Below are 27697 nucleotides of genomic sequence, written 5' to 3' on the forward strand. Positions count from 1 at the left end.
TACTTGTATATAATATTGTCACGGTTACATTTATTTTACTGAATAATAATATACATTACTCTTGAGCACCTTTGATGTCAAATTTGTCAATTGATTGCATTTGTAAATTTTTAGCATTCAGTTTGCTTACATGACGTCGACATGTTTTTTTCAACGTGAACACTTGTAATCAGAAGGCGTAACGATTTAGTTATGCGCTATTCAATTTACAAATGCAATCTCCTCTACAAATGCAAGTAAATTTTTAGATATTAATAATTTAATGAGGCAATGATTAATTTGAAACTTGAAGGTGTGCAAGAGTCTTATTTAAATTAAACAGAAAATAATAAATAACTCGGGCAATTTATTGAGATACCCATAAGAGTATTACAATAACATGTTTATTTTTTGGTTTTCAAAATATATTGTAATCTCACTAATGATAACTTTACTCATCAGTGTTTGCATCGTGGTAGTGCAATGCACAGTGGGAAAAAGCTGATAATACAAATCAAATTCTTAGGCACCTGATGAGTTAAGAGAATATTTTTCTACAATATTTTTAATCTAAAAAAAGCAATTTATGCACTTAGTATATCAATGATAATTTATGAAATGTTTAGTTGATGCATTATGGTGAATGTGCCAGATATGTTGAAAATAATTTTAGTTAATAAATTTATTGTATTATGTAAGTCATTAAGTTTAAGTAATTTACAACTTGGCCTGTTGATATATATTATATAATCCTATTAAGACTTTATTTCTGGGATTGTAAAATAAAACTAAATCATAAAACTGCAGTTTTATTTATTGTCTTAACTTTATTCTTGTATCGGAAAAGAAAATCATCATTGTTGTTCTAAAAATTGTTGCAATATAACGCTTTCTATAGGTATAACTAAGTTTTCACTGCCATCATATGACCTTTTTATTTTTACAAGTTTGTGGTCTAAAAATTCCGTCAGCTGTGCTCTTAAGGCCATATCGGAGCTAACTAAGAACTGTTCACGTGACTTCGAATACAGGTCCTTGAAAGGTAAACCTGAAAATAAAACCATGTTATATTATGATAGAAAATTATCAAGTTACAAATATTAGATGAACAACAAAAACATTAGATGTCATTTTTAAAACTCCCACATATTTAAAATGGCGCAGTTTTCTGGTTCCGATACTTGACTCTGTTAAGGCATGGCTGATTTTTAATAAATTATTTAATACCTTAATAACGAAGATGCAACTAATTATTGAATTGTCGCCGGTTGTCAACTTAGATGAACTTCGCTGAATGGACTTGCTTTGAGTACAAGTCATTTACAATACAGAGTTTTCCAAATCAGATAATTACACTATGACCTCAATAATATGAATAAACAGGAACGTAAGGATAAACAGTTATCCATCGTTTAAGGTAGCTTGGACCATAATCCTCATATGTATGAGTCATGGCATCTTTTTCTAACGGGTGAGTCTAAGTCGGAAAGCAAAACGGGTGTTATCGACGTAGAGAGCCCCTGCTGTGGTTTCCTCATAGAGGCTCTTGAGCCTGCCAGTCACTCCATGAAGTGTTCGGTTCATAAATTATATATAACGGTCCGAATATTTCCAGGGAGTTCTCGAGTTTCGCTAGCATAAAAAAGTTTTAGGCTCGACCCTCTCAGCGCAATGTCTCCTCGCACCTGCTGAATCTACAAATGCCACTTAGGCAGCAGTGCAAGTTAGATAAAATTACTGTCGATTATTTTAACATTATAAGTAAGCTATAACCGGCTCAAAATCCTGAGAACTGATCAGATCAAAGTTAAGTAAATATATTTAGAAACTAAATAATAATTTATCAGTCAGATAACCAATTTGTTGTTTATTTAATTGGTTATTATAATTATCAACTAGTATATATTAGTAGGTGTTTAATAAGTAAATTAGCCTTAGGTCATAGATTTCCATTAGGGTCGATGAGAAGCGGCTTTATTTTAATAATTATCAAATAGATTCGACAAAATAAATATGCTGTAGCAAATTGATTACTGCATTAATGCCAGCCTTCATTCTCTTGTTTCGTCCCCGAAAACCACAATTGTCGGACGCGTAAGGAAATCGTAGATTTCCTAATTTTTGGCAGATATTACAACTTGACGACAAATATACCACAGACTTCAAATCTCATATTTTTATCGCTTACGAGTCCGCCTTTAACTACCAACTCGCCTGTTGGACAGACTGTGAGCTAGAGTTAGGAAGAAATAATGAGAGAGAAAGGGTGTCGCCACAAGCTTTTAAAGTATTGCCGAAAAATTATAAAGGATATTATAAGTAAAAATGCAACGTAGGTCGGGTAAGAATAAGGACAAGATAAACAAATTACGGGAAAGTTTTTGCTTTCCTCTAACGAGAAAAGTTAAATGAGAATAATTAGTAAATATCCAATATACCCGAATATTCCTACAACGCTGAATATCTCTACCGTGTTAAAGTGGGTACATTGGTTAATGACACGCAAATACCTTGATAGTGAGCTTGTTTTTGATTCTCCAGCTGATGCTGTATGATAATATTAAATATCCCTTTGGCGTTGGTGGTGAGCGACTGGTACACGCTCTTCAGAGACGACAGCTGCAACGCACCGGTGCGATGTGACATAAGATTGTTTTCGAACGATGTCTCCTCTGTGTATGGCAGGAAAGTGGTCACATCCCACCATGTGAAGTTAAATTTACTCAGCTTAGAATGATCCCATACTGAAAAATAGATCTTACATATACTCGCCACAATCACAAATTTATTAACTATATTTTATTATCCAATTTTGGAACATTTATAGTCACAAGTACCCATAATAGTCCATAGGGAGCCTCGATGGGTGTCTACGTTGGCGTGACAAAAAAAATGGGAGCTTACAATTCATAAAGGAGGTCCTTGAAAATGTATTTGTTTTCTATAGTGTAGAACTAAAATGTTGGGTTGATTCCACCTACCAATATAAGCTGTTAATATTTTAAGAATCTGTTCAACTGAAAGATTGTGATACTTTTAGCGATCACTTCTGTACGTTATTAGAATGCCAGAAGAGTCCAGTTTTGGTAGAAACTTGAAAGAAAAAAATTCTTGAAGTGTTCCAAAGGCGTAATGACCTTAGAACAGTCCACAACAAACTGTTTTTTTTTTGGAATCGCTTCCACAAATATCTTTAATACAGTCGTTACAGCACTAATTCAAAGCTTCTTGAACACTTATAAATTATTTACAATAATAGAGTTTATTTACTAGCTATTCAAAACTACATGTTATGTACATGGTATATTTTTCAATATTTAATACTAATATTACATATATCTATATATACATATCATCATTTCAGCAAGTCAGATACCCACTGCAAGGCATAAGCCTCCGACCATAATATCTGTGGGAGGAAATACAATAATCGCCACGCTTGGCAAGCGGGTTGGCGATCGCAATTTGGTATTGTGATACGCAGGGGACGTTGTTGCCCATCCTATGGAAACTTTGTATATGAGCAGTGGCAATCCTACATAATTAATACATTGAATATGAATTATACAAAATGGCATCGACCTCGCGACCTACGATCGCAAGTCTCAGTACTCGACGCCCGATATTGACTTCATAATATCATTTTACTTTATGAAACTTTTCCCTAAGAGAGATTATTACTTCATTGTTTGTCGTAAGAGGCCGCAGTAGAAGCATATGCGTGTATAAGTTTACATAATAGCGCTATCAGATTGTTTTTAACTGATCTGAAAAGTTACCGGATCAAAAATGATTAATCATATTAAAAAGTTAGCGCCTAAACAACATGATTAGCTTCACAACAGTAAACAAAGGCCAGGTATAGATATTAAGCTTATTCTGATGCAATTTATGCTAGCTTCGTTCAAAATAGCTCCAACCCGCCTCCCGAACTAAACCTACTACAACATTCATTAACAATTCCTTACAGAAATACAAATATAATGGCGCGACATGACGTCTATTCGTTAGTGTTGTTTAAAGAAGTGCATTAGTTAAATTTAATAATTAAATTCATGTAAAGAACATATCGTAACACTGTGTCTGGATTGAGTAGTTCAACCGTATAAAAATAACTAAGCGTACAGAAAGATTTATGCTAGTCGGCCTGCTTAATTAATATAATCTCTTTCGTAGGAAGATTATGTAATTGGTCACAAAAGTTATTTAAATATCAAGCAACCTATCAATATTCGATTATGAAGAACGATCCTAAGAGAGAGTCACTGTAGAATTTGAAGCGAAAAATAAAGAAACTGTATCGTACCGTTTGCTGTAGTCACCAAAATTATGTTAATGACATAGGAAAATTTGACTTCACACTTTAAACAAACACTATAGAGGTTATCTATGCGAAATATTTACAAATATAGATGAATGTATTCCTAAGCACACAAAACTCAAGAGCGGCATGATAAATTGGGATCACATTTTTTTATATTTCCGTTAATGCACTAGATAGATTTAAATGAAGAAAAAAGCATTGAAAATAATCGTGAAATATATAAAAACAACGGTTTTTTTTAACACATTAAACAAAACGTAAATCAAAAGCAAAAATAAACATCTTATGATGTGTAAAACCAAAAATATAGTGTGAAAAAAGAATTGTGTTTTTATAAGCAAAATTTATTATCAATGTAATACAAATAAAATAAATAAATATTGTAAAAATTCTAAAAAATTACTTATTTAAGCATTTTTCTAATGGACACAGTGAATATTTTATTCTTAGATTGGATGATAGATTGGATGCAGCTTGCATCCAGCTGCTTCTATAGGACCAAGGACATCGAATTACACGACGTAAATTAAAATAAAATATACTTACAGAGCGGTGCATTAATGTGGTCTATCGTGGCAATGGTATGAACATTCTTCAACTGGGATAAGCTGGCCAGTACGGACTGTGCTTTCGCGTTACGCAGCATAGCACCATCGATGTTATGAACTATTAAAAACAGCTCCACACAATTCTCCGTCAACTGAGATTCTATTAAACTAATTGTATCAGAAACGCTGGCAGGCACGCGGTTATTCTCCAGCAAATCTATTACAATTGTTTCTAGCACGCTTTTAATTGTTAAACTAGGAAAGAAACCGTTTATAACAACACAAGGCAAGTCTTTCAGTTTCTGTGTGAGAAATTTATGTAGCACTGTACGTTTGGAACCAATTCCATATAACATAATATTAAAATTTTCACTTAAAACAAAGAGCCATCTATCGAAAAGTTCTTCATAGGATTGTATCAAATCGTCCATTTTATTTTTATGCTCTTCAGATATATAATTCACTGTATCCTTATCATTATCCAAATTCAAGTTTTTTAATCTTGCTAAAGTGTGATCCGAGGTAGTTATCTATAAACAATATCGCAAATGTAGTAATAATAATATCTTCATATAATTACAATGTACGCACAATTATTTATAAATATCGGGGTGGACAACAAGCTTTTTGATAGTGCGAGCCATTATTTGAAATTTTTTGCAAGCCGCAATTAAATACATATTTAAAACACGCAAAAAAATGTTTTATTACAAAAATCATATTTATTAGGATTATTTAAACAAAAATACAAAATATGTGTATTTAAGTTAGATATATTGGCACACGTATATGACAACACACTTAATAATACTTAAGAGGCCGGTTAATTATTTACGATCAGTATTTGGATTTCGCTAATTTTATAGTGGAATAACAATTATTATTATTAACGCCAGTAGTTTGTGTCGATTTAATAGGAGCTGACATATAAATTTAAATATTGAAATAATTCGACAACCAATCGGAACCAAAAATAATTGTTCAAAGAGTCGCATGTGGCTCGCGAGCCCCTGTTTGGCCACCCCTGATGTATCATCATTATCCATTGAGATGCAGGACACACCACCACACATGCTTTATACACATATGCAGTCTACCCACAAGGTGGATAGACTGATGGTCGTTGGAAAATGCTATAGGCGGTTTGTTTCCAATAGATACCTGGTGGTAATCTATGAGGAAGACCCGTGTCCGACAGTGGACGTCTGCTGAAATAATTATGATAAATCTATACGACGAATAAAATTAATTGACTTTTAAATATATAAAATACCATCGCTATTCTATTACAATTCACAGTATTTTAATAAAAATTTCATTTTGCATATGTTATAATAACCCTTGTCATGACCCTACTCGGCGCTAAGGAGCCATGCAATATTAGATAGTAAGCATATTAACCTATTTAAACATACAATAGATCGATTATAAAACTGATAGTATACTTACGTATACATGACATTGGATTTGGATTTGTTTGCAGTAAAGCAGTAACGATAAATTAAGATTATAAATTCTAAAAATACCGAATGTTTGCTATGAAAATATGTTACAAATTTTTTTATTATTTTTATTTTTGTCTGTGATACAATTTGATGTACAGCAACATTGATAGTGATGCTCTTTTTTGTTTTTATATTTTTCGGTTTAAAGTGCCATCGTAAAAAACTAAAGATAATTTCGGTAATAACGTCCCTGCCCCCAAACATGATAGAAGAACGAGAGGCACTAAAACTAGGTCCATCATAGCTAATTTACATGACCAATGTTATTTTTATATCCAAGATATATGAAAAGCATAGTCTAAGCGGATATCGGAGCTGTATTTCATGATCTGTGTTTTGAAGGAATTTCTTCATTATGTCCATAAAAAGAATGAGTTTTAAGTTAATTTTTGGGAATTTTACTAAGATTTTAGTTATCTTTTGCAAGGTATATACTTCTTTTTCGGATATAGTAGATACCAGAAAATACTTTACTTATCACATTGGTTAGTCACAATAAGCTAAGTATGCATTAACACGCGTTTTTTAACACTGTGCAGTTGCGTTCTCTGTCTCTCTCTCATGTTAATTGTTTATGTTTATCCTACAACTTGCTTCAACCAAGAAGACTGGATTATTAAACCTTTGCACTTGGAATGTCAGCAGTACTGGCATGAAGTTTTATGTCTGCAATTCGAATTGCAATTGTTTTTTTCGGCTGAACAAAATTGTTACAGAAACAAATGCTTATGCAGCAGATGTTTTTCAAAGTAGAAGAAAAATATCAAAATCTTCTATTTGGAAACAAGGAAAAAACGTTACGGAATATGAAATGAAAGCTTTCTTAGGTGTTATTATAAACACAGTACTTAAAAAAAACCTAGTATGCAAAATTATATGGCAAACAATTTTTTTTTTCGAAAATCAATTTTTTAAAGATATTCTTATCATGCAAATATTTTAATCATTACATTTAGAAACACTTCCATGATCAGTGACAAGATTGACGACGAGGACTAGTAGAGTAGTTTTTATTAAGCAATATATTATTTAGGTTTTTAACTAAGTTATTCAACATTTTTCATGATAAAATACACACACACACACCCGACCGACGACAAAGTCATGGTTGGAAAAGGCTTTGTAGTGGGTATCTATCGCTAACATGATGATGATGTTTTTTTCTGCACACAGTACACGATAGTTACTATAAAATTAGCCAAAAAATGCTACATATCAATGTTAAAAAATACGTACCTTTTTACTGGAATGCATCATGAAGTAATTATCCGGAGTCACAATATATTCTGAGTACTTTGGTTTTGAGCTTCTATTTCTATGTACATTAATTTCTGCTTTCTCCATTTTAGAGAAATGAGACTTGTTTTCTGTAACACTCTCATCTTCATCTTCATAAATCTCGGATGCAGATGATGACTCTGACTGCAAAACAATTAGCTTGTTGGTAATATACAATAATGAACAATAATTTAAGGAAGTTTGGTTCTATTAAGATTATGTTGAAATGATGAACTAAAGACAGATTAGTGTTATGAACAAACATAAAATGAAGTTGTGTACTTATATAATTATATATTCACAAAATTATATACTATATATATAAGCAGCAATTATAATTATTAAATTTAAAAAATACTAATTTCTTGAACTTTACAGTCCATATGTTCCTTGCCAAATACATTTTATTATAATTTTGTATAGATAGACAAAACATTAACAAGAATATGTTCAAACATTTTTAGTTAGATAAAAGCAATTGTAGCCAAACAGTAGAATGAGTTTTGCGATCGTTGGTCGCCGGTTGCAATCCCGAGATGCAATCTTATATAACTTACACTTTCTGCATTAACTATATAGGATTGTCACTCTACTGTTTTCCAGTTTTCATAAACAATTGATGAATCTGCCTGTCTGAATAAGCCTGTCTGAATAAGCCTGTCCGATCGAATAACGTAGCGATCATCTTTTCCCTTGTGATTCTTCCATACTTAATTTTTATAGGGCATACTTCAACTAGGAAACAATCTTCACAGTGGATTTTGCGATTCTGAGTCACAACAATAGATTCTAGACACTTGCGACTGAGTCAAATACAGATTTTGAGGCATTACCGTCGAATATCAATATCATTTTACGGCACTAAACACAGCGATGGCCATTTGAGCTTCAATCAAAATATAATACACACATCATCTAGCAAAGCTTGCAAACATCTATCTATCAATATTTTGAATTTGACTAGTACCAATGCTTAAACTTGTTTGAATTGCTAGTAGGTAACTCTACTGTCAGACTATCATATCTCGTTACAACAAAGAATACCTTCACGCGGAACATTACTTTGATGAATATACGTTTGATGTCATATAAACAAGCTATGAACAGTAACACGACATGAGGATCATTACTAAAATATAAGCGAAGTTCACCGTGACTAACTACGTAGTACTAACTGTGTAGTTACAAATTGAGAACGCTATACAATTCGAAAAAGATCATATAGCGAAAATTTTCACGTATTAAATCCATAACTACGCTAAAAAAAACTAATATTTAACTTGCCGCCAATTTCTGAATAGCTAAGTCATGAAATGCACGTGAAAAATAAATAAAAAATAGTAAGAGTTTTATCTTTGTTTTTTAAAATTGATCATTTGATAATTTTTTTAAACTGGCCAGTACTTAAAACTTCTAACTCTTTTAAACATATTTACTTTCTATCACATTGTTTATTTACCTATCTATTTCTTAGTAATATTTCATAAATGCTTTTGCTTTTTCTCTGATGATTTTAGTGCTGTTAGCCCTAAGGTTTTTACAGCTTCGTCGGTACTGAGTTCACGGAACAGAATGGTCCGTGAACTAGATGGTTTATAAATAAGTTTGTTTTCTTTATTTTATTATCAATTTCTTGGGTATTCACCGTTACTTGGAAATAGGACATTTGCATAGTGCATTTTTTGTTATGAATTTGAAGGCAAGTGGAAAGGCAGATGGATGTGCAAACCATATTTTTTATGGTTTCCAAGTTATATGGTTGTCTGAGAGAAAATACCTTGTGTGGTAAGACAGACCATTGTACTTACACCACATCGTGTTTTTCTTTATTATTACGCAACTGTAAATATTTTTATTCAATAAAAATAAATAAATAAGCATTTTTATTGATTTTAGTTTAAAATTATGCATGATATGAACAGTTACCGCTTCTCAGCATTTTCATAGTTAGCCCCAATTTTAGTTTATTGGACATTCTTAACTTTCATTCATTCATCATTTTCATGATTTATAACAATTTTTTTTTATTTTAGCCTTTTTATAAAAAAAATATGATTAAAGTATTCCAGCTTGTCTCTTTGATATAGGGCTTCGACTGTAGAAACCTTCATGTCATACTCATTCATGAGTCCTTGCTCAACTCATGTCTGTCTTGCTTCTTATTCCTTGCCAGGCTATTAACCAATTGGAATGACCGTTAACCATAAACTTTACATACCTGATCATCATTTTTATCAGGTACAAAATCACTACTGCTCCCATCAGAGAAGTCACTATCTGTGCTATCACTTTCTACTTCATGAATTATTCCTGAAAACCAATAATAATTACAATTATTTTATTATAAGTTTAAATATAAACATTATATACATTTCAGTTCTTAAAATATTTATTATTTTTTATTTTCATCATTTCAGCAAAAAAAATCTTCTATCTTATCTACTTCTTAGTTTTCTCAATTTCTGCCGTTGTGCTTTTTAGTTGCACTTGAGGACATCTGGTCTCTTGCAGAATAATAATATTTTTTGCGGTATAAGTGGACTGTATTTGAAAAAGTAAATATATCGATAATTCAAAAAAATATTAACATAACATGAATCACAGTGAAAACAAAACACCTTCTGCAAACTCATCCTCAAAGAGTAGGACAGATCTTTGTCAGATTTGTATTGATTAAAAGTTCTATATGACAATCCTTCTTATTTGTTACATGATAGTTTTAAATAAAAAAATAATAGGTAGGCCAAAACATTTTACACAGCTTATTAAGAAAGAGCTTATTAACAAGAGCATCAGAATCATAATCTTATAATACTTCCATGTCTTATCAATACCAGAACTTATTTCAACCACAATTTTGTCTATCTCATCTATCGAATCATTCATAACACAAGACAATCCTAAACTATGGGGCTACTAATAAAATGTGGGGAAACCAAACCACAAGTACTAATTTCTCTCTTTGCCACTTAAGAGGTGACAAATTACATAGCAAAGTGTCAATATTATGATATGCATATCAGTGCGGACACAAGCTCATTTTTGGTGCCTTGCATCTTCAAAGATAAGAAATATCATAGTTTAAATTTTTGCCTCTCATTAATAAAATTATCATTAAATATATCAACCAATGTTTATTTCTGAAACCAAATGTAATGCACAAGTACCAAAATATTGCATAACAAATCTACTCATCAAAATTTTTAAATACTTTTGTATTAAATGTCAATGACATACATAAAACAGTCTGCAAATGTAAACCATTGCCTACATGATTTTGGTTTTAGTACTTTAAAAGCCATTTGAAAAGCAATTTACTTATGAAAATATATTTTTTGTCTTCATTTTGGTGATTTCACCAAAAATTATATTTTTATTTTGTCACTCCAAACTTAAAAGGTTAGCTATTGTGCATAAGAGTCAAAGCAATTAGCATGGTACGCAAAAGATTATCATTATTAGTAGTTGCTACTAAAGTGCAATAAATCAATATGGCTGAAAGTTTAAAAATTTCATATAGATTAAAATAACATTATATTTACTTACTTTTTTTGATGATATCTCTTACTGTTTTGGGTGTAGCTTTTTCAGAACTTTGTAATTGACTAATAACATTTAATTTCTTAGGAGTCTTCAAGGGAGAATTAGTGCTACCAGGTGAACAGCTGACAGCAGTTTTAACTAAATTTTGTAAATCACTTTTTGTGTGACGAGATTTAAATTTATAAATTTCCTGGCCTTCCACATCATCACTGAAGAGTAGTGCTGAAAGTAATTTGATTTAGAAAGATCAATTTTGGATAAATATTTTAGTTCAACATAAACTCATTAGAAAACAGAATTCAAAAATTTTAATGAAAATCTAGTTTCATTTATCCCATGATTATGAATATATATGGTTTTATTAATACAAAAATGATTTCATAGCCTACAGTATAAGCATACTAAAGTATATTCTGATTTTTAATTTTATAACTACAAGCACCTTAATAATTTTACATATTCTTACATACTATAAGTATTTTTTTTAAATAAAAATAAAATTAGAGATTATTTTAAAATAAATTAGAAATAGAGTTAGATTGCTTATATTTACCTGTAGGTTTATCAAAATCAGATCTTTTTATATCTTCTTCTTCGTAACTATCATTTTCAAGTCGGCTTCTTCTCTTAGTTGGTGATTCTTCCAAAAATTCTCCATATTTTTTTGGTTTGCTGCGAATTCTTGCGCTTCTTTTAGGTGTTGTAGGCGAATTTTCTTGGTTTGTGTCTGAATTGAAAGTGTTATGGAAACTCAATGAACACAATATCACGTATGAGTAAATAATACATAGAAATGATTGTTCAATGCATTTATACCGGAATTAGCCGGCACATCTTCGGATTCTGTAACAAATCGAAGTCGACGTCCACTAGACATCTCAGTGAAAAAAAAAACAATGAGATATAATTCAAAAATTAACAGACAGTAGCTTTCAAATCCCAATTACTTTGCCTCTACCTATTCTTATTTTTATGACAGCTACAGATAATATTTGAGTCTAAAGGTAAGCACATTGGAAATCAAAAGCCATAAGTATATAGGAACACTGCCTTAGTTTACGAAACCTATGGTAAAATTTTGTATTGCAAATAATTATTAAGTTTTTTGGTACTAATATAATAATATTACATATATATTTTTAATAGTTAAAAGTAATCTATTTAATAAAGCTAATTTAATTCGGAAAATTCTTTAAAATGTAGAGAAAAAGTTATTATGGCTAAGGACGAGGGGTTCTCTATCCTATTTGAAAAAATTTTTTAAATTGAACAGTTTTTGGAGTAAAACCGAGAGGTGTGGCAATTCAATCAAATTTTTGCAATACTTATTGACCAATAAAAACACTAGAAATATGTCAATAAAAGCTTAGTTTCTTATCTACTTGTAAATATAGAGACAGCGAAGAGTAGTTAGTTTAATAAACTATTTATTTTTATTATTGCAGTTTCATAATCAGTAGAAAAATATTGTAATGCCCCTTATTTATGGTATAAATTTATAGTGCTCTGTAGGTTTATTTTTGGATATGGTTCGAAATTATGCAAAAATTAACTCGTAAACAATATTTGTTTAATTTCGTGTTCATATATTTTTTTTAAATGCATTTCATATAAGAAATTTTTTCTTAGGTGTTTATTTGTCTATAAAATTGTATATAACTGATTGAGCCTAAGTGGAGGTCTAAATAACAATCGAAAGGTCCCCACTGTCATAAAAAAAGTAAAATTTTCGGCACACGCAATATGATTTTGTCGTATTTTTTTAAATTTGAAGTTGAATGGACTTTTACCTGTCTCTAGACACAAGAAATGGGATTGTGGGCATTTATTCCCTTAGTATTTGTAAGAAGAGACAAAAAGTAAATAACCACAATATAAAACAAGGACAACAAGGACCGCATAAGGGAAGCGCGACCATGCCTGAGTAAGGCAAAACTGCAGCTAGGCAACTCGCGCAACTTGAAGACGGAAATAAAGAAGCAGGTGACGAGTGCAATTAGAAGGCTCTACGAGCTAGTTATAGAGGCGGAGCTCGCGGGTAGAAGTCGAAGCTGCGTCCCATCAAAGGAACTGGTTGCCGAGCCGGAGTGTGCGGCGAGCGGGGAGAAAAGAGTGGAGAGAGTTCTGCTTGCAAACCCTCCGCCGGCGGAGCAAAACAAAGAGAAACGCGAGCTCCTTAAAAGGTTAGACAGCCACGCGAGGCTTCTTGAGGCCAACACCAGAGTGTCGAAGGGCCTCAGGAAGTCTCTTAAGGCAGCAAAAGAATAAGAAAATGAAATACCTCGTGGCACGTATGCGAGCGTGGCGACCGGACCGGCAAAAAGGCCGCCGCCGGGGTGCGAGCCGACGCACTCGGTGGCGGTCTCCTCGGATAACGACACCGGCGACCAGATCCTGGGCAAAATACGCAAAGCACTCGATGCCACTAAGACCGGCATAAGAGTCAACCAGCTCCGCAGGGTGCGGGACAGCAAAATAATTCTGGGCTGCAGCACTGAGGCCGAACTGGCTAGGGTTCGCGAGAGGCTGAGTATGGCAGATAACATGAACCTGGAGGAAGTAAGGAGTAGGGATAACCTGATAGTTCTCAGGTATGTGATGGCCGACCTCAAGGATGAGGAAATAGTTAGGAGCATCAAAACTCAGAATAGTCAGCTGCTGAGTGATATCCCTGAAAAGGACCGCAGGATAGAAGTCAAATTCAAGAGGAGAGCGCAGAACGCACTGACCAGCCACGTGGTCATTAGCGTATCGCCTAAGCTCTAGAACCGCTTAACGGATGCCGGTACACTGCACGTGAACCTCCAGCGGATGCGGGTGCAAGACCCTTTGGTTCAATGCACTCGGTTCCTTGGCTAAAGGCCACAGCAAGCGACTGTGCACTGAATCTGGGGATCGGTGCAGCTATTGCGGTGGCCGTCACTTGGGCACCCAGTGTAAGGAGAGGCAAGCCGGGAACCCCCCGCCTGCCGGAACTGCCACAAGGCAAAGTTGGACTGAGAAGACCACGGGGCGTTCGACGAGGACTGTCTAGTCCGGAGAAGGTGGGACGCCATAGCACGGACGTCCATAGCATATTGCTAAGGGCACCCAAACGACCCACCGCACTCTCCAGGCTGGGCATCACCAGTACCGCGTTGTGCAATTGCAAAGGTCCAAGCTTGCTAAAGCCGAGCTAATATGCGAAGCGCCGAAGAGAGGCTGGGCGTTCGCAATGGTCCAGGAGCCGTACATCGGCGCTATTGGCGAGATACGGTACTACCCAGGGACAAGGGTGGAACAATGCATGAGCAATGCAAACAATGCCCGAGACAACGGGGAGGTTGTTAAGGCGGCCATTGCCCTATTCGACGACACCATTAACATCACTCAATGTCCCCATCTTACGTTTGGCAACATTGTTGAGATCTGGGGCTTTGGAGATAGGGGTGGTGTCTGTCTACCTGGAGCCAAATATGCCCGTCGGACACTAACTGGACCGACGGGCATATTTGGCTGACCGACAGAGCCGTGGAGGGCCTCATTTATTCCTATGTCCCCAAGATGGGGCAGAGGGCGTCCACAATACGTCGCCATCCCGAACGGTCTTGAGCTTCGCGCTTTACTTTGCTCCACGTCATTCCAACTGCCTTTACTTCTGCAGTGATCGTCCACCGCCAGGTTTGCTTTGGACGGCCACGTCTTCGCTTTCCTTGAGAATTCCTTTCTAGGGCTTGCCTCGGAATGTGATCAGGATCCCTTCGGAGCGTGTGGCCTATCCAGTCCCACTTGCGGCGTTTGATCTGCTGGTCGATCGGCATCACACCGCAGCGTTTCCAGGGGTCTACTTTGGAGATTTTCTTCTTTCTTCAGGCTAGTATATACCGAAAATACTTCGAAAACAGTTGTTATCGAAGCCTTGGAGCCGACGCCTGATATCCTTGGTAACCTTCCACGTCTTGCATCCATATAGCAACACGGTTTTCACAATGCACGGAAGCAGTGGAGTACCTAGGGGGGGGCGGTGGGTGCGGTCCGCACCGGGCGGTACTTACCTAGGGGCGGCATTTTTTATATTTACTTATAGTTGTAAAAAGCAACTTTTTCATTTCAAATTTATTTTCTTTCTTGAATAATAAATGATTATTATAAGTTTAATATCTAATAAGTCTAATATTTTATATTATACTCAAAAACCTATTACTATTTTATTGACATATAATAGAAAGGGCGGCAAACTGGAGATCGCCCCGGGCGGCAAAAGTTCTAGGTGCACCACTGCACGGAAGTACACTACCCGTAGGGCAGACTGGGGCGAGTTCCATCGAACTGTCGCTCTGCTGCTATCGGATCGCTGTCTGATGGCTACCGAGGCAAATCACTGAAAAGGGGGCGTTGGATAGCATGATCCATCGGTATGTTGAAACTGTTTGGGATGTCTGCGAGTTAGTCCTGCCGGAGGTCTCCAAGCATAGGACCGCAGAATTGCCCTGGTGGTCGGAACAGCTCTCTCTTTAAGGCTGATGTCTGGAGGAAAAAGAGACGGATCGGGTACACGAGCCCAGCCCCTAAGGAGCTGTTCTGGCTCGAGTATGTCGATGCGAAGGACTCTGTTCTGGTGCTCGCGCTTTCCAACCGGTGCCTCGCTCTTTTTCACCTCCCCACGAGTTAGAAGGAAGCAGTGGTTGTGGCGTTGAGGAGGATAAGGAAGGCATTAGCGGAAGCGACAGGGTACACAGCCAGCCGGTCGGCGTAGTCATGCGCCATATTAAGCGACTCGCGGTCCGCTCTCCATACAGTCGCAAGATCTGACACCCTCCATCCCTTAGCGTTAAGAGTGAAAGAGAATATTGTGAAAGTGAGAGTAGCAGGGAAGGATGTAAGATTATATTGGGGGAAAGCGCACGCGGGGACGGAGGGGAATGAGAGGGCGGATCAACTGGCCGAAGACGCGGCCCTAAAGTGCAAAAGAAGACCGGACTATGAAGAATGCCCCATTACATTCGCCAAGCGACAACTTAGGCTGGGAACGCTTGATGAATGGAATAGAAGGTATATAGAAGGTACGACCGCATAGACAATACGGAAATCCTATATTCTATATTAGCCTATCGCGTGATCCGCAGTATCGAGGTGGACGCGGTTTTGGTCCAGCTCTTCACTGGACACGGGGGGTTCTCCAAGTACCTTCACCGGTTTAAGCTCAAGGAGGACCCCTCGTGCTTCTGTGAACCGGGCTTGGACCAGACCGTGGTCCGCCTGGTAGCCCATTGTCCCGCATTCGGAGGACTCCGGGTCGAATCCGAATGCCAATTGGGCCTAAAAATAAATGAGGGAAACATCGCCTCTTTGTTAGAAGATGATAAAAGTAGGGAATCGTTTCTCAGTTTTTGTAAAGTAATAGTTAAACATGTTACGAAAATAAACTAGTAAAACAGTGTAAGCATAAAACTGTAATAAAAATGTGAAATAATGTAAACAAAATTGTAAAATAGAGAAATAAGAAGACGATGTATGAATGAGAAATCGAGCGAAAGAGAAAGATAGAATGAATTGTGAAAAGAAAGAATGGAACGATAGATTATGTGAAGAATGACAGTAGAGAACGAAAATGAAAACGACAGGGAAAAAAATAATTAGGCAAAAAACGACCCTGTCCTTCCCAAAGATAGAGGAACGAGAAAAAATTATGTAAAAAAAGTATTGAATGGATTGCTCAATAAAGTTCTTAACAAATAATTATATTTTAAATACACTAAATTGGATATTTCACTATAAGGAGAAATTGCACAACCAGCCTTAACAGTTCAGGGTAACCGAATAATATTTAAATTGTTTTTGACGTTACGACGCTAGTAAAGACGTGCCATTTTATCTCTGCATCAATAAAACGTTTACGCGTTCCTTATAGCCAAAACTGTTGCTTGAAATCTCTGTATACAGAAGCGAATTAAATTTGCACATGGTCCACCACATATCGGTCGAATACTGAAGTATAAACGAAATTGGTAACGAGCAGTGTATGTATGTGTATATAGCAGTGTATACACTACCTACTCTCATAAATGCCTCAATGGCGAACGCGCGATGCTCACTCGACCACTGCAACATCGTGACAGAAATCCGACTGAAGTTTTAACGTGAGACATCACTAAATCGTATCATTTCGCATTTGCCAAATCATCGTTATTAACATTTTTCTGGTTTTTATGATTTTTACTATGAGGCTAAATAATTGAAAGTCTCATTACTTTCATATCAGTTCTCCATAATTTTTTTTGAATACTTTGTTCTATTTAGTCATATACATAATAAGTTATATAAACTTTTTAAAATATCTTTAATATTAGTAAATTTCGTTGTCTCGAAGCAATGATGTCTAAGTATGAGAATCTGGAAGCTATCGGAAGTTTGATATTGCAACTGAATTTACGACCATAAATTATAAGAACATTACTCGTTTGAAATCATTTCACTTAAATATTTACACCCAACCCAAGTTATAGATAGAACTCTGTCTGTAATGATTCAATAACAGATTAAGAGGATAAAACGAGATCAATTTATTCAAATTTCAAAATTATTTTAAATTACATTTGTTTTTGTGCACAAGTAAATGAAACTGCTTTAAATATTAGTAGTAATCATGTTATTGCCAAGTGTGGAATAATTAAGACCCTAATTTTATCAATATTTACAATATATAGCTGTAATATCACTATTGTCGAAGCAGTTAGCGAAGTATTGTCATCATAAATCAAACACAACTTTTAAAGTAAATGAATATTAATGTGATTTAAAAAAATACAATTCTTATAACCAGTGATTCCCAAAGTGATCTATATCGACCCCCTAGGGGTCTATGACAACCTGCAAGGGGTCTACGTCAGCGAAAAAAATTTGGTGGTCCATGAAGTGAAAATGGGGGTCTACGATAGTGGATCTCAAAACATACACTGATAGTACCTATTTACTTACATCATATTATCTTACAATATCAGGAACTTTTTAATTTCCTTTCCATCGTCATATGTATTGGAAAGGGGGTTCAGTGCTGTTACCAATCTGCTAACGAAAAAAAGAAACAGACTGGACATCATTAGCCGAGGAGATTTAAGATTTACCCTTACAAAATTGTCGCCAAATGTTGATAATTTATTATAAAAGCATCAGGTTCATTCTTCTCCCTAAAAATATTGACTTATTGCTTATGTTATTTTATTTATAGTTCATTTAATGTTACGTATATTTTACATAACAGATACAAAATGTTATTTTGAGTTGTTTTAATTTAAATTTAATAAATGTATAATTTAACATGTGTTTTTAATTTAAGTTTGTAACACTTGACTACAGTAAGAAATTTACAGGAAATCAATATCAAGTAAGTAGGAGGACTACCCAACACGGAAAAACATGGCAAGGGTCTACGACACAAAAAAGTTTGGGGAACTCTGCTTTAAACAAATTGATAAAATTTATACAAATGCGGTTTTATAATAGAATGTAAGGTTATTAAAATAAAAATGTCCCAGTTTGCATCATTTCCTTTATTTACTCAACTTATTGACAATTTCGAAAATCACAGTTAATATTTCTGACATTTGTTTTGTAACTATCATATTACACGACAACAGCTGCCAGCTATGTAAATTGGGAGTGGGTATAAAATGGTATTTTATAAATATTACTTTTATTGGCCACAGTACATTATTATTAATATCAGGTTATATCTATATGTAGAATAACCTTTGAGAACATGAGGTATAGGAAAGGTTTCAAGTATCATGTGACAAATTTAATATTTTAATTTTGGTGAATAAATACAAAAAGAGGAGATAAACAAAAATGCGGAGTAACTGAAATATTCGACTAGCGCACATCGCATAGAGAGTAAGATAAGCAAAATTAATGATGGAGATATAATATTTACACATACTTGTTAATTTACAATTCATTCGAAACAAAAATCAAGTGTTTGTTAAATCTATGGGAATTTGTAAGAAAAAAATCACAATAAGTCATTGGAATAACACCTACAGTTATAATAATACAATAAAATGGTGTCACCTGCGATACCACTTACAACTTAGTACTTAGAAATATTTTAATGGTGGGATGCTCCTCTATATACAACACCAACGATTTCAATATACTTACACAAACACTCGAGTCTCCTACAACTTGTGGTCGCCACAGAGCCTGGTGTTCTGAGCCTGCTAGCCGTTGCTCCCGCACAAAACTATGCGACGCGGCTTTACATACGACTTATTGCATTCGATAACCACGCTACTTGCAACAACGATCAAAACTACTACTCAAATGGTCTACCTTTCCAATATTACTCACTTTTCACAGGACTTAAACATCAACTTCCCTCACAAGGTTTATTTATACATATTTACTTTTTTTAGATACAATGTTAGCCAATAAATATTAGATCGTGTTTTGCGATTATAGGTTGTATATTTAAAATACGAGGTTTATATCGGATTAAAATAATAATAATTTACATTTAAAATAACCGTAAGAGAACTTTTCACGAAAACGACATACATAAAATATTATACTCCGTGCCTACATCAAAAACTACAACGCGCATAAAGCGTCCAGCTTCGTAACACATTAAAAGTAAACATTTAAAAGCGGTACCACTAAACGACAAAAATATTAGGATCGAATATCGTCTTGAGATCAATCATAGTAAAAGAAAAGGATGAATCGTCGGATTCACAACTTAACGTACGAACACATCGACGGGCCTATTTCACGAACAGCATCCACGTACGTCGTTTCACACAGTCAGGGCACAGCTAGGCCTGCTCCCCCGCCGCAGCCTCCACCTTCACTGACAACGCAGTGTCACTCATCTACACCGATATACACTCCTGCCTTCACTGATCCATAGTCTGCATTGATAGTGTCTAATAAAACATGGGAATTATTCCGTTTGTGCTCACGTAGCAGTCGGCAGCTCCCGTTATTGTGTCTTGTTAACGAAATATTAGGATTTGGACACACAACCAGTCACTTAAATAATAATGGTTATTGTATATGCAGCGTTTGTTCGGAATTAGCTGGAAGCAGCACGACGCTGACATGCTGTCGTCTGCCTCCGGTCTGCGTACAAACGGAGAGGTTGTGTTCCAGGGGTGTCTTTGGTATTAAGTTGGGTGCAAGATGAGTCCTAGGCCTGTTTCACTCGCTTGCGTGGCGGCCCGATGGGCGGGATCTGTTGCTGCTGTGTGGCAAGCGCTCGAAACGCCTCCGCTATTAGATGTGGGTGCGAAGAGATCATGTTCTTCCAGCCCGCCGTGTCCATAACGTCCGTCGCGTGACTCCTGAAATATGTCCACAGAACATTAAAACACTATTTACACACAAGCAAGGACAGTGGCCTTATATATATTTTTTTATTATTCAAGGTTTATGTGGACAATCAACTCATAATATAAATCGCATAACATTAACAGATGGCGCTTCTGAGGCCTTTACAATCTGACAATGGACCAGCAAACGCAGTAAAAATAAATCAATAAAATAATTTGTATTTATTATTCAAGGCTTATGTGGCCAATTACTTCATAACATAAATCAGTACAGGTGACCTCTGGGACCTTAAATTTCTGGAATGGAGATCGCGGACCTGCAAGCGCAACGACATTCACGCGTAAGAATTTCAAGACACTGGACGCAAGCTATTCCTATGTAGTTTTATAACAAACCTATGGGGAAGGCCTAAGTTCAGTACTGGATATGCTACAGCTGACATGAAAAAGCTATTAATGATTACAATGATCTTCCTTGGTAATCAAAAACATTCTAAACATTTTTTGAGTTTGCATTGGACTAATATTACAGAACGATTAAATAAAAAAGCATATAAAAATAAAATGAAAACAAAGATCATAGGAACTAACGTGTTAATGAAGTCAATTGTCTGCGCCTTGAGCTGGTCCGCCGAGTGCAGGTCTGCCAATATGAGCGTGTCGGCCGCCGTTTCCACTGACAAGCTCAAACATAGTGCCTCTTCACACATCACTTTTAATCTATCCAGCGCATACTGAAATAAAAGATTTACAATAAGATTTGCCAACTTTGAACCACTTTTTCAAAAATTACGTCTATTTTATTCGTAACGAACGTAGTTTTAAATTTTATAAAATTTCTAGATTAAATTTGACAAAAAGATAATCAAACAGAAACAGTTCGAAAAATGTTTTTACCAAGTTATTTCTATCTTTAAAATGTAACCTTTTAAATGTCGTTAAAATCAACCAGACAGAGATAAAATACCCTAAGAAATTTTATCATAAGTACATGCATGCATACTGTCTACCAAAAGACTTTTCCTCCGAACTAATATGCGATTGACCTTATAACTTTAAGTAAATATCTTTCTGAAAGGTCGTTCGAGGCAGTTATCACGTTGAATAAAAAAAGATGAGCGGTTTACTTTCATTTAAGAAAAAATGCCTAGTAACAATATACCTGAAAATTCTATAATAAAACTTTAATAACAAAACAACACTAAAAATGAACGACACGTTCAAGTTTTAAATAAATATAAAATTAAAATTGTCTTGCGGAAACTGGGCGTAATTTTTTATTGTACAATATTAATATTAAAAAATCATATTAAAAATAAAAATCTCTTGCTAGGAGTAACAATAAAAAATCATAAAAAATAATGATATTGTCATGACAAACTAATAGTAGTTATGCTTCCTAGGAATTCATCTATGTATATAGGTGACTGGAAATCAGTATGAATAGATAATTAGCTGTTGAATCAGCCACAAATACCTTCACCTCTTTAAAACTTAACTCTAACTAACTCTTACAATCACCCAGTATAAAGTGATCACATCACTCTGAAGTTACATAAATTAATTTTTTCCATAAGTTGCGACAGGCTAATAAATCTTAGCAGTACAAATTCTGTAGGGACAGAAAGAGAATAGAATTTTATTTAATATTTAGTTACTCGAACTTTGAGAACACTTTTTCTTACTGCATAGTTGTTTATTATATCTGAAACCATTTATTATTGGACAGGGTGTGTACCATACTTTAGCCTTACCTTACTGGTTTCAGATTCCAAGTTTGGCTTTTAGTAAAATTACTAGCCTAACCAAATGTATATGCATTAAGTGATTATTAAACGCTGTGCATCCCCATATCAATATGAACGTAATGCGTCATTCACTATGAGGTTAATTAAGGGGCCCATGGTTTAAAAAATACATACTTTGTCCGCTGCAGCTAATAGGTCGTCGGCCATTTTATCCAAATTGGGAGCGCGGTCCGTGTATATAAAGCGTAACATTTCTCGCAGTACTTCGTGGTCCACGTCGGTGATGTCCACTCTATTTCTTTTCCGTTCTTCCATTTCGTGCTCGAACATAGCAGCGAAAACAGGACTGCGAGCTGGAAACATGTTTGTTACATTTGTTTAAAATATATTTTATTTCAAAACTTTTATCAATTTTTCATCAGATAATTACTATTAGTTCATTTGGAGTTTTATCTAAGAGTTGAATGTTTATTACTGTGGTATTTGCCGAATTAAATGGATTACGGGTTACCCACGGGGCCTAGATTTTGATGAAATATCTACAATGTATGTATAATGTTCCTTTGCATTTTTTGTTTAAGTTTTAACTCATACCTTGATTAAATTATAAGTCTTTAACCTTTAACGAACGAGCGCATTTTTCTAAAACGATGACCAGAAATTAAGTGCTTTATTTCCAGATCGAGAAAAGGTGCATCGCAGGTTCGGTCGCTAATGGGTAATATACATATAACATGTTTTTCTATTTTTTCTTCACGTGCCTCTGACAGGACCACATGAAGTACGATTTGAGAAATTTTAATTTATACTTATTAATAGATATTAAACTGACTGTATATTTGATAAAATCGAATATATAAACGAATGTATATTGAAAATGACTAAAGAAAAAAAATGGCTCAATTTGAACAAAAAGAGAATGAATGAAAACAATTTAACATATGAAAACAAAGTAGAAGAATTTATTTCCAGAAAATTGTAGAAAAAATAGAAGCAGAAATTTACTGGATGCGCCAAATTATAAATAAATTAAATTTTTAGGAGTTTAATTTACTATTACGCTCATGAACAGCATTTATGTAATATTTTGATTTATCGACAAATAATTAAATGCAGAAGGATTTAGATAAATTAGATTAGATTGTAACATGTCAAACATTATGAATACATTGTCGACCAGTGCAAGCATTTTTTTATAATTCTTGTGCTCTTAATTTTTACTTGCGATTCTCAACCTTCTTTAAGTGTTACATAAAAATGTTATTCTTAATGACGGAAATACTGATAAGTCATAACTGTTTATATATTATTAAATGTTTTCACTAAATAGTTTATAATGCTCATTTGATAACTTAGATGGTAAAGTATGTATACATTAGCTGTTTGAATATTAAAACATTTAGGACTTAATATGAAGTTATCACGGGCGGGTTAACATTAAGTAAGGGAACTAAATACCCAGTACTTATAAACACCATTTCCATAAGTGTTAAGTGAAAAGAACATAGCATATTTTATTTCGCACTATTGTAAATAATTTCTTTATAAATCAAACTCTTATCCATATGAGAGATACCCAGACGCGTAGCCTAACAAAGTGTAATAATACACGACATTAATGCTTACAAATAACTATTTGTCGAAATAACCTACACTGTTGTGGTACAACTGTGAACAAGTGCTGAGGCGATAAATATATTATAATGAGTTTCTTTATCACAACGAGAATTAACTTATGAAACCACAACAAATTAACTAAAAAACCACGTTCGTACATAACAAAACCTATTCATCTAAATTCTAATCTTGTGGAGATATGCATTCATATATATGTAACATACACATTATACTATGTATATAGTCCATATGGAATAACATGTCCAAAATAAACCTATATATTTATCTCGATAATCTACAAAATTTGTTATGTCATTTTTAAGTACTGTTATAAGAGAGACATCAATATTTATTCGCCTATATCAAACACATTTTTTCTAATGTGTCTACACAGTGCTGAAAACTTATTCACAGTATTGTTTGTTTATTAACATTATGGTCTTTAAACGAGGTGGCGGTTAATCAAGTATACACGTGTTTATCATTATATAAATAATCTTAACAGACGAGAGTTATAATCTTCGTATCGGTGGATATTTTAGTATATATTCACTTGTGATCACGTGGCCGTGTTGGCGTAGCTGTCTCATAAATCAGCGTCAAGCCGAAATCGAGTGATAGAACACATAATCGTCATCCTTAGAAAATTAATGAAAAGAATCTACGTCACAAATCTTTTAAATTATTGCTTTAAAGAGTTTTGATCTGTAAGAACTATACAGCATTTTCTGCTAAAGCATGTACTCAAAGTAATCCATTAGACTTTAAGGGTCCGTGTTTTAATAATTAATTCGGTACATATTTTTACGTTAGCTTCTATCTGACCTATTACCCGATTTCGTCTTGATGTTCTTTTATGGGGCATATATATCCTTATATATTATATTGTCCCTTGACAATAACGTAAAAACTAACCTGCCAGGATGGCCTTGTGCGCTTGGAACTCCCTGCCGCCAACCGCAAGGGTCACATCAGAGAAGCGTTCATTATCAAACAGCGCACCCAGGTCATCAGATAACCGACATTCCGGCACTTTAAACTGCACAACGTTGCTCTGTCCACTGATGTTGATGCTGTCAGCCACGACAGATACCTCGCAGAATATCGTTAGTTTATCTTCGGGTAGAAGACCGTTAGCTTCATCTAGCAGAAAGTCTCTGAAATTTTTGCATAAGCACTATTAAACAAAATTTTATTACAGAAATATAATATATAAAAGAAAACGGAGTCATTTCCGAATTTGTCAATGGGGTCACCGATGCCAGATAATATTAATGACTTAAGACAGAAAGTTATATACAATATAGGTAAGTATGAAACTTTTTTGGAATATTTTCGTACTTACCTATATTACTGGTAATTAAGAGAATTAGAATATAACACCCTAGTCGATACGCTGCTTTATATCTGAATATATGTTTATTTAAAAAAGTAATAAGCAGTGCGGGTGGCGGGTCGTGGGGTGTTAATAGCCAACACACTCACGCGGAATCTCTACACTCAGGACCGAAATTGTGATCACTCGACCAATGCAACATGGGATTGATAAATACGCACGGTCAGTGATTCCAACGACACCACCATTTTCATGCAGCACCAATTAATTTTTGAACTAATTCCATTTGAAAACATAAATCTGCCACCAGACACCCTGATGGTTGTACCAAGAATCGAAATTAGTTCCAATTGAATTAAATCAAATAATCCCTAAGAATAATGTCTCTTTTCACTAAAAATAAAATTTCAAATCTTATAGCTGTTGCGTTCAAAATTTTCGACTTGACTACAAGATTTATTAATAGTCATCGCAATTCTGAAAATACATAATAATGTAGAATTTGAGAAGCCTAGCAAGTACATTCCACGCTAGGTATATGTAATAGGAAATAGATAATTGTAAGAGTCTGTAAACAAAAGAATAAAATCTTTGAGACAAATATGGCCTATGTTGACACAAACTAATTTCAGGTAGTATATACGTGCTGTGGTGTACATAAACACACCCTTCATTACATATACCTCCATCCAGTTTATAATTCCTATATCATCTCGGGTATCATACGACTTAGAGACTTGAAGTTTGGTAGTAAAGGTCAGCTAAGTATTCTATGAAATTCCCTCGGATAAAGTAAATATTGAGACAAGGATACTGTTTTCTTGATATGTTGTGAATGATAATGGCTTATAGAATCACACTGGTTCCATTTACGGAAAGTAATGCACACGAATGTATTTATTACTACATATAAGGCTAATGTACATTGCTTAGTAAATATTTATTTCATTTAACAGTTTTGTTATCACATATCACGGAACACAAGATAATTGCAAATAAATACTATGGGCTTGAAGCTTATGAATCGTAAATAATCATTACGAATTGAAATAAATTGGGATTGTAACAGAGTAACGGTTACAATAGGTTTAAATTTGCCCTTTAAAATGACATAGACAATGTGCCACAACATGCTTATGTAAAAGAGGTTAAATAGCGATGATATAATTTTATTGAGGCACCCAAGGAGTGCCGTTCGTAGCATCCATAACGGGAAATCACAATGCCACAATTTCCGCTTTATCCAACACAGCTTCAATCAATTTATATATCAATATAATGTACACATTAACGATATCCTGATTAATTCTGTTTTTATTTCCTAATTTTTAACTACATATGCCTTTTTCATATTGTATTTTACATTTACTTCTTTCACGACTTTCTAGAGAATTCGCGTTTTAAACTATAGGTCCAGCAAATATTTTAATGACATTATTTATTCCTCTAATGCTATAGATGACTAATGTAATTTAATTTTTTTAAATTTAAATAATAACATTATTGACATTAGTAAACTAAAGTAATGCTAGTTACGAACTGTGTCATTGAGCATGGTCGCTTACCTTCTAATAAATTTTTTGAAGCCCCAATCCTTGCCTTGAACAAATCTGTACGCTCGCTGTGATTCCATCGCCTTGGTTTCCTCTCGCTTTGCGTTCAGTATTGAGAACTTGAACTTCGCCCGTACTTCTGATTTGTTACACGACACTAACAATAAATATAAAGATAAGTAGTCTTTGCTTTCTTCATCGAGTCCTTTCGGGTTTACTCGGAGACACCATTTTAACTTGTCACTAGCACCGGCTGAGAAAGTCGATGATTTTAACACTTCACCCATCTCTTCTCTACAGAAACTAAAATTGTTTATTGTCCACATATAACTAAACTTCACCACCTTCACCTGCAACAAAATGAAACTTTCATTTATAACCATATTAGTCAGTCAAGCGTTAACGTTTACCTAAAAATAAATTACTATACCTTACTTTATTACGATATCTTATGCAACTGTACTCAACCCTTCCCTAAATTAAATATTAAACAGATTGGAGAAAATTAATTTTTACTTGTAATTTTATAATCCGTACGACGAATTGTAATACCAAACAAATGCGTATATAAATATAATTTATTAATCGTCCTATAATGAAGGATTGTTTACGTCTTTAAACTGGAGTTTAGGCATACTTAGCGGTGTAGCAAATAATTTGTTTATTGTTTTAACTTTGCTTCTAGGTATGTGAGAATGTATTGGTAATAGATTTATTGTGAGGGTTTGATTTTAACTGTATCCAACGCTCACAATGCAATGACAGTTGTGTAATATTTAACTGTAACAAAACTGTAATGTAATTTTGTGGAATCGTGTGTATTCGTTTCGATTAATTGGGAAATAATTTGTGACCATATACGAGACTAGCATTTATTAAGACAAAAACACAGGAGTGTCGAGGCTGAGGTGTAGAGGCTGGCTAACGTGGCGAGTACATGGGCGCCTTAGCCGTCGGG

At 34.5% G+C, this 27697-nt stretch overlaps 2 protein-coding genes across 6 annotated transcripts in view; both read right to left on the bottom strand.

The window, feature by feature from the left end:
* Positions 1–788: 788 nt before the first annotated feature.
* Positions 789–12124, bottom strand: Orc2 (origin recognition complex subunit 2). The gene is made up of 8 exons (XM_068774910.1): positions 11994–12124; positions 11731–11904; positions 11181–11399; positions 9853–9944; positions 7593–7778; positions 4850–5381; positions 2490–2723; positions 789–1027 (listed from the first exon to the last, which is right to left on the bottom strand). The coding sequence occupies exons 1-8, from the start codon at positions 12052–12054 to the stop codon at positions 834–836; spliced, it is 1692 nt and encodes a 563-aa protein (XP_068631011.1). The 5' UTR covers positions 12055–12124; the 3' UTR covers positions 789–833.
* A 6815-nt stretch (positions 12125–18939) lies between these two features.
* rdx (BTB/POZ and MATH domain-containing protein rdx) overlaps positions 18940–27697 on the bottom strand; it is a 47159-nt gene continuing 38401 nt past the window's right edge. For all 5 annotated transcript variants that reach the window (XM_068774852.1, XM_068774853.1, XM_068774851.1 and 2 more), the window contains 5 exons: positions 26752–27089; positions 24766–25007; positions 22408–22586; positions 21077–21219; positions 18940–20497 (listed from right to left, as the gene is read on the bottom strand). In XM_068774852.1, the coding sequence (XP_068630953.1) occupies positions 20344–20497; positions 21077–21219; positions 22408–22586; positions 24766–25007; positions 26752–27089 (1056 nt within the window). In that variant the 3' untranslated portion in view covers positions 18940–20343. The remainder of the gene's footprint in view (positions 20498–21076; positions 21220–22407; positions 22587–24765; positions 25008–26751; positions 27090–27697) is intronic.

Source organism: Battus philenor, unplaced genomic scaffold (genome assembly GCF_028537555.1).
Source record: "Battus philenor isolate CCGP_79_NKW_IND1 unplaced genomic scaffold, ilBatPhil1.0.hap1 SCAF_8, whole genome shotgun sequence".
Classification (NCBI taxonomy): domain Eukaryota; kingdom Metazoa; phylum Arthropoda; class Insecta; order Lepidoptera; family Papilionidae; genus Battus; species Battus philenor.

Coding starts and splice junctions, on each gene's coding strand:
- Orc2 (XM_068774910.1), bottom strand. CDS start 12,054: ATGTCTAGTGGACGTCGACTTCGATTTGTTACAGAATCCGAAGATGTG. Junction 11,905..11,993: donor AGATGTGCCGGCTAATTCCG/GTATAAATGCAT, acceptor CTTTCAATTCAG/ACACAAACCAAGAAAATTCG. Junction 9,945..11,180: donor AAGAGATATCATCAAAAAAA/GTAAGTAAATAT, acceptor ATTGGTTTTCAG/GAATAATTCATGAAGTAGAA.